General features: G+C 47.6%; 1 protein-coding gene across 1 annotated transcript; it reads left to right on the top strand.

Annotated features, from left to right (window-relative positions):
- The first annotated feature begins 5,333 nt into the window (after window positions 1-5,333).
- Window positions 5,334-6,514, top strand: LOC119297347. Its single transcript, XM_037575174.1, has one exon. The coding sequence runs from the start codon at window positions 5,753-5,755 to the stop codon at window positions 6,218-6,220; it is 468 nt and encodes a 155-aa protein (XP_037431071.1). The 5' UTR covers window positions 5,334-5,752; the 3' UTR covers window positions 6,221-6,514.
- Window positions 6,515-8,710: the final 2,196 nt, after the last annotated feature.

Here is an 8,710-nt window from a genome sequence, read left to right as displayed (position 1 = left end):
TGGGCCGAAAGACGTCATGGGCCATACATGGGCCAGAAGTGAAAACGGGCTGGAATCATATTGGATGGCCCAGATGATGCTATTGGGCCTAATTCGGATAGGGCGTAACGGGCCTTGGGTTAGCGGGCTGTAAATGGGCTATATGCGAACAGGCCGTTAACAGGCTTTCCATGGGCCGGCCCACCACCTTTTGACCAAGTCAAGCGGGCCGGACTTTTCACAGGAATGGGCCTCTGTTGGGTCGTGCCACGTGTCGACGTATCATAGGCGCCTTCTGTCCAATGAGTGGACGACATCTGTCCCAACGATGAGCCGACACGTGTTTCCTCTGGCCAATGATGATTTTACACGTGGAAAATCCACATTGGTCGGGGCTGTTAACGGGTTATCGGATCCAAAACCCGACCCGGTAGCTTAACGGCGTTCTGTTACGGTGGATGCCACGTGTCGGTCACCCTTAACGAAAGCACTTCTGTGATGCGCGATTTATCGTCATGGAAGTGCACACTTCCGTGATGATGATTTTGGTAATGTCATGGAACACTTCTAGGACAGCACAGGTATGACTATCTTGATTCTGTCATAAAATCGTCATGGATGTACATGCATGACAAAAAACGCGACCTACTGTGACAAACACGTATCATCACGGAAGTGTATTTTTTTGTAGTGATATTCGGACATCGGAAAGGTTCCGAGTGATTCGGGTATTTTTCGGAGTACGGGAGAGTTACGGGAATTCGCCAGGGAGTAGATGGGCCTTATTGGGCTTTAGGAGAAAGAGAGAGGAGAGGCTGCGCGCCCCCCAAGGCCTAGTCCAAATTGGACTAGGGGGAGGGGCGGCGCCCCCTCCTTCCTTCTCTTCTCTTTTCCCTTTCCTTCTCTCCTACTCCTACTACTTGGAAGGGCTCCTAGTTCTACTAAGAAAAGGGGAATCCTACTCCCGGTGGGAGTAGGACTCCCCTAGGGCGCGCCATAGAGAGGGCCGGCCCTCTCCCTCCTCCACTCCTTTATATACGGGGAGAGGGGCACCCCTTGGAGACACAACAATTGATCATTGATCTCTTAGCCGTGTGCGGTGCCCCCTCCACCATAATCCACCTCGATAATATCGTAGTGGTGCTTAGGCGAAGCCCTGCGTAGGTAGCATTATCATCACCGTCACCACGCCGTCGTGCTGACAAAACTCTCCTGTGAAGCTTTGCTGGATCGGATCTCGCGGGACATCATCGAGTTGAACGTGTGCAGAACTCGAAGGTGCCATATGTTCGGTACTTGGATCAGTCGGATCGTGAAGACGTACGATTACATCAACCGCGTTGTGCTAACGCTTCCGCAGTTGGTCTACGAGGGTACGTGGACACACTCTTCCCTCTTGTTGCTATGCATCCCTGTGTGTGCATAGGAAATTTTTGAAATTACTACGTTCCCCTACAAAGCAGTGATCTAACTCCGCTGCAGCAATATGCCGGACTTAAACATCCGCGAACATATCCAATAATGTTGTCTTGCCAAAGGCTCTGTCCAATCGGGCTTTCACATTAGCCCTGCCCGATTGCCTATTGTCCCATGTATATTCCATCCTCGACCAGCCCAAGTCAACCAAAGCACAGTCATCCATTGCCTCCCGAAACGCCCGCATTTGCCACTCGGGCCTTAGATATCCACTCGTGGCGCTTCCCTAGTTTTGTATTGTGTTGATGTACGTGTTGTGTAGAGTCTCGTGGAAAAGTAATGGGAAGATTTTTTTAACATAGTTCACACGCTAAAGCTCATACATACACGCATACACTCACCCATATGAACGCATACACGCACATGCTATCTCTATGAACACCTTCGAGAGACTAAGCAGCTGGCATATCATCTTGAGATTTATGAAGTCACCGTAGACGCCTCATTGTCAACGGGAACGTTTCTTCCCATTGAAAACGCATTGCCGGTGTTCGCACATGACTACATCACTGTATGCCTCCAACGTCAAGGGGGCGGAGCTACATGGTGGCCAGGGTGGGCCGCGGCCCACCCTGGGATTTTAGGCCCACCTGTATACCATATGTTACGAGGAGATGGGCCAGTGGGGGAAAAGCCTAACAACAGCCTACTGCACGTATCGACCCGCACACAACCACGCCCACGAGCAAACCAGACCTAGTGTCTCTCCCGACTGGCCATCTCCACTGATTTTGATCCGCCGTCAACCGCCTGCCTCGCTGTCGCGGCTTCGCTAGCCCCTGCCGGCCGCCAGAGCCACCGCCCTGAGTAAGTCTGACGCCCACGGGCCGCAGCCTGGCCCGCCCGCCGCCCGGCTAGCTGCTGTTCGCCTAGGCGCGCCCAGCCACCACAGCTAGTGCCTAGTCCGCTCGACCGCTCAGCCCGTTGCCTTTTTCTGATAGAGGTAATCCATCGACCATTCCCCTGCCCCCATTGTTGCTCTGATTTAGACGAATTTACATAGATTTTGACTATATATTTTGTACGAATTCTGAATTTTTCAGCTGTGGCGCGTGTAGAGCAAACTACATTCAGTAGAGGTATGCTCCTTGGCACTTCACATCCATCGCGCTCCTTGGCAGGTTGGCTTTACTGGAGGCGTGTAGCGGCCACGGTTTCAATTTTGTCATAGACCCGATTTCAAACAAAGAAGCATATATATCATAATTTGGTGTACTTGCTTCTAGATTTATTATTGCTTCGGTCGGCGGTGATGATAAGTGTTGATTTTCTACCATGAGTTTACTCAAGAGCAAGTTTAGAAAAAGACATAATTAAGAATTGTAGTATGTCTGTAAAACCACATTCGACCATATTGATCTATTTATAATTCTACATGGTATTGGTAAACTAATTAGAATGTACACATGTCATATTTGTTCTAACTTTTTTAGGTGGACCACCCTGGTTTAAAATCCTAGCTCCGTCGAGGATGACGCACCGCAGCTCACGTCGAAAGAGACCTGTCCGGAAGCGCGGTACGCAAGCAATTCGGCAGGTGCTTTTGTAGACCCGAAACCCCATATGCCCAGGAGGGACCCTGTCAGGGCGCGCGGCGGCTATGGGCTACCCTAGGCCGTCCTGATCACCCCTAGAGCCCCGAGGTTCACCGCCCTGCAACAAGAAGAACAAGGAATAAAAAGAACAAGGGAGAGAGATAAAAGTAAAGGTAAAAAGTGGTAGATGAATTAATTGATTGTGTGTTGTTCAATCAATCGTCACCTCTTAAATATATAAGAGATGCCTGGACTTCCCGTGCAAGGAAAAGTCTTGGATTCACGTCCAAAGCCCTAGTCAAATTTGGATGGTTTTGTCCAAACTTTCCAAAAAAAATCGGTCTAAAACTGGCTGCACCTTGTGGGTCTTTTTTTAGGTGGTAAACGACCTCAGATGGAAACGAGCCCAAAAGCAATTCTGACCGCTTCGACGAGATGAACAACTTCCATGTTGAACACTTTTTTTATCAGAGGCCATCTTGAGTGGGCTATTAGCTGTTTTTTGAAGTCTGCAACAGAGAAATCTGAAACCCGGATGGTTGCCCCTGGAGTATCCGGTCATCTTGATGCAGTTGCGCATTTACGCCTTTAAGTTTTGCATAGGACTTTGGATTAAGATGATTATTATATAAAAATCGACTGTTTCAATGAGACGAAGACAATTCATGTAAAAAAAATTCTTATATAAGGTCATCTTGAAGGCGTAATTGGCCGAACAGTACTTTGTGTGCCAAAATCTTATTGCTTTGAGCATGGTTCCGGTTGTTTAGATGAGATGGGACATTGATGACCCGAACATCAAAGTTTCTCATTTTGATGGTACATAACTTTTTCTTGTAGATTACTTCTTCATTTGAGTCCATCTTAATTGTGTTCCGTACCATGCCAAAATCTGGTGTCAACACATGCCCCTTATTTTCCAGGAAAGCTTGGATGCCAAAAAATAACTTGCATAATGATTGATCTAGGGACGATGTCAACACTCCATCGGCCATTTGTATGTGCTTAGGGCGATAAGTATATATCAGTCATCTATATGCTTAGCGCGATAACTATATATCGGACATTTCCCATTGCTTACTTGAACTTTGTTGATGCGAACTTGGGCGGAGTTTCCTCAACTCATTGCTTAGTTTTCAAACACTCGAAAAGAATACGTTCAATAGTCCGGCAATAAAATTTCATATATCAATGTGCATCACAAAGTCTTTTGCCGAACCATCTTGTCCACCCTGTTGCAAGGATCTTACAGATAATCAATAATGAGCTTTATTTCGCCTGCATAAAAAATTTATTAGTGGCCAAAGCGGTGGGCTTCGGTTCGGCCTTACCTATGTTGAAGAGACTAAGCATCAGCTATTGATAGATATGCAATACATCAGGATCAACATAGTAGCCGGATGCTTGATGTGCCAACTCATTTCAATTGTCTTGTCTAGATATATGACCAATTTGAAGGCACCCAAGGAGAATTTTACATCTAGACATGCTTCAAGATAAATTATAAGTGATTCGTCAAACATTGATAACTCTTGGATATTTGTTTCACTACTCGTAACGAATCACCCAACACCTCAACATGTGTAGCACCTATGGCAACCAAAGGCTCCCAAATCGAATAACAACGCATATTCAGCTTTGATTATTATGCAAAAAATACTTTAAACGACATGAGGCTTCACAAAATAGCACCATAAAAAGATGAATGTCCATCTTTGCACCTGAACTCATTTGCACCCAGCTGACGAAAAAATTCAAAACAAATACTAGAAAAATTCAAAAAAACAATTTTTGTGAGGTAGACAATTTGATGCGTGAGGCCCGCTCCAATTTTTAAATTATTTGGACATCTGAGGAACTCTCAGCAAAAAGACAAATTAGGGGTTTGTAAAAATGTTCACTGTTCATGTACTGTTTTGTTCCGATTTGTCTTTTTTGCTGAGACCTGCTAAAATGCTCAAATGACTTGAAATTTGGAGCGGGTCTCACGCATCAAATTGTCTACCGCACAATTTTTTTTGGAATATTTTGAATTTGTTTTGATTTTTTTATAATTTTTTTCTAACCAGATGCAGATGAGTCTGGACACCAAAACGCCCTACTCCATAAAAAGATATATAAACAACACCAACACATTGGCCATTGTTATGAATTCAACCATCAAAAAGTAATCTCCATAATACCAAAGGGACAATGCTAATATCAACATTATGCATGTAGTAAATTAAGCACTCGGCATCAACAGCACGAAGCAATCAAACTGACCCGATCGTCGTGACATACCCAGAGCTCGTTAAATTAAACTAGCGGTTAAACACGATGTGTTTGTTTGGGTTTGGAGCCGACGGAGACTTCTGACTGGAACAACACCTACTCCGAAGACCAGGCGGCTCGTTCGCAAGGCTCTGCACCCGCGGTGTTGACGTGTTCGGCGCTGGGCCGCGCGAAGTGGATCGTATCAAACACTCCCACTCTCGCTGCCGCTACGTCCAATCGCACGCGCTCCGTAGAATAGGCCAGTCGGCCGGCTGGACCCCATCTCGGTGCAGCTCCGAGCGGACAAGTCCACCTTCGTCCTGCCTGCCGCCTTCCTCTCCTCCGGCTATATAGAGCAAATCACCCACCGAGGACAAATCATCTCCAGATTCCTTTCACTTGGATAAACACCAGAGCTCTTCGTCGACCAACAAGATCGATCCAGGCCAAGATTTGGTACTGCTCTACGTCGCAGCACGAGCACATCACAGTCCGCGTGCGTATACATGGGTAACTTGGTCTCGCAGTGCGTCACGGGCGGCGCAGAGCGAGCGAGTCCGCTGGTCGTCCTGCCGGACGGCAGCCAGTTCCGGCTGGAGGAGCACGCCGGCGTGGCCGAGCTGATGATCGAGGCGCCGGGGCACGTTGCTGTCATAGCGAGGGACGCCGCCAAGGAGTGGCGGCTGCGGGCCCTGGCGGCCGACGAGTTCCTGCGCGCCGGCGAGGTGTACCTCCTCGTGCCCGCCGGGAGGGCCGGGGCGCGGCTGGGCGGTCAGGAGGCGGACGCCATCCGCCGGCTGGTGTCCGGCAAGAAGGGGGGCAAGGGCAGGGGCAACAGGTCTGGGAGAAGGATTTTCCCGGAAGGAGAAGCAGCTAGCACCGAGGGTGGAAAGGAGTCTGCTGAATGTGCGCTGCTTTGTAGGATTAGGCCAAGGCAGTGGAGGCCCGCCCTTGACACCATCTTCGAGGCTTAGATTGATCATGGCCCCCGTCTCTAGGTTAGAATAGGAACATTCATTCGTTTTGTTATTTTTTGTTGAATATTGATCATCCTTCTTTTTCAAGCAAGGAGAGAAGGAATTCGTTTTGACGTGTACTGTCTTGTAAAGCTTTAACTTATTTTGGAGTACAAGGTTGTCAGAGCTAGAAATAGTAATTGTCAAACCTAAATGCTACTCATTCTGTGCATACAGATTTGTTGAGAAGTCAAACTTCACAAATTTTGATCAAGTGTATAGAGAAAAATATTTACGCCCTAGAAAAATCATAGCAATAGAAAAGTCATAAAAAATGAGATGACATGCATCTCAAATCCTATGAGTGGAAATAGAAAAGAAGATGTTGTTTGGTTCATATTATAGGATTTTTTTTTCTATTGCTAGCCTAATGTTTATTTTCCTATGAAATATGGAGGATAGAAAAAATTCCTTCATAGAAATAGGATTCTATTCCTACAAACTAAAGGACTCTAAAGGAATTTTTTCTATAAAAATATTATCCTACAAAATTCCTCCAAACAAAAGAAGGCCTTAACATCTAGTATACCAAACATATATTCATTATAAAATGTCTTCCCTCTGTTTCTAAATATAAGTCTTTTAAGAGCATCTACAACCGAACTTGAGAAATCCGACCCCTCAAACACGCGCGGACAGTGACCAGTCACGTCTCAAAAAATGGATTTCACATCCGGATATCTCAAATTAGAAACATGAAATCCATATTATTACATGCAACACGGCGATCTTTGAGCGGAGCTTCGTCCGGGTCCGCTCCCCGCTCGTCTAGCTCCGCCGTGGCCATGTCCAGCGGCCGGTTGCGCCCCTCGGAGTGTTGATCCAGTCGCCGGCAAGGTAGAGTAAGGCATGGGACATGAGTCGGCTCACGCGACTCAAGGCGTTGTCGTCTCCCATGCCCTACTCTTCATCGTCGGAGCACGGAACCCGTTGGGTGCCGGTGGACGTCAGATCGATGATGGACCCGTCCTGGGACGAGCCGGCGACATTCACCACGACGCGGTTGCGGCGCCCGGACTGGTGCACCGTATGGAGTACCGGAGATTGTGACTCCGCCTCGCCGACATCCACCACGGCGAGCGTTGCCGCCGCGTCCCGCGCCCGCTGCCGCGCATGGCGGGCACGATGGGCCATATTTGCATCGGAGGACGCCCACAGTGCGTCCATGGCCTCGGTGCGCCAACGGAGGGGTTGCGCGTCCGTCACCGTGTTCGGACACCAGACGGACCTCACCGCCTCCGGTGAGGCAGCGACGATTGCCCTAGCACCAGATCCATGCGCCATTTAGGCTGACACAATGGATTCCCGACGAAATGAGTCCGAGCGCTGTCGTGCACGAGCCTCCTCCCGGGCGCGGCAGAGCACAAGTCGGACGGCCATCTCCTCCTCGGGGCCACGTGGGATGAGCCCTGGGTCAACGAATCTGGAGGTGAAGGATTCGGATCCACTGCCCTCCATGCCGGAGACGGCCGAATGGTGCCGGAGATGAGCTTGGGTGGCGGAGAGGAGTGAAGGAGAGTGAGGTAAAGTGGCTAGGGTTTGGTCCGGCTAGCGGATGGGAAGGAATATATATGAGGTCGGATGGGCCAGCGTGGGTCGGGTCCGACGTGGCGGGCATACCCGGGCGCCCCCATATTTGTGCTGGATACGAGGGGTGTCGGTCAGCCCGGGATTTTGAGGCCCGTTTGAGGTGCCTGTCTGAGTCAAAATTTTAAAGTGACAAGGCAGCCCGCCCGGCGTATGAGGCGGGTTTGAGGCGCCCGGATGTAGATGCCCTTAGAGATTTTAATATAAACTACATACGAATATATATAAATATACTTTAAAGTGTAGATTCACTCATTTTGCTATATATATATTTGAATTTTTAAAAAGACTTGTATTTAGAAACGGAGGAAATAGTTTCTTATTTTATTTATTTAATATTGCAGATATAAATAGTTCTTTCTAAATTTGGTCAAAGTTCGCAAAAGTTAACTTTTAAGAAAATATGTACTCACTAATTATGGAACAGTTGAAGTACTAAACTGGCGGCGGCTCATCATCGTTTTTGCATGAACGCTCTCAGGTACGTCAAATCTGAGCTAGATTGAACGGTTTGTTCAGTGCAGATTCTGATTTTTAGGCACAAGTGAATGGCCCAAATTTGTACGCTTTTCTCCATTTTCTAATCCTGAACATGGCAAATTCTGATTTTTAGGTTTTTTGCACATGACAACTATGTCAGCTATAACATAGCAAAATTCTGTGTGTGTTTTAGGTTTTACACATTGTCGGTGTAATAGCATGACAAATTCTATGTGTTTCAGACTACTTACACGTGGCAACTTTTCACACGGTACCACGATAATTCTCTAGTTGTGTCATGGCAAATCTCTATCTAGAGCATGGGAAATTTCTGAAGACATGTGTGCGAATTTCTCCGTTGTAGCATGTAATTCTCCATGT

The sequence above is a fragment of the Triticum dicoccoides genome, chromosome 5A, assembly GCF_002162155.2.
Source record: "Triticum dicoccoides isolate Atlit2015 ecotype Zavitan chromosome 5A, WEW_v2.0, whole genome shotgun sequence".
NCBI classification, from domain to species: domain Eukaryota; kingdom Viridiplantae; phylum Streptophyta; class Magnoliopsida; order Poales; family Poaceae; genus Triticum; species Triticum dicoccoides.
This window is presented reverse-complemented; position numbering and strand designations above follow the sequence as displayed.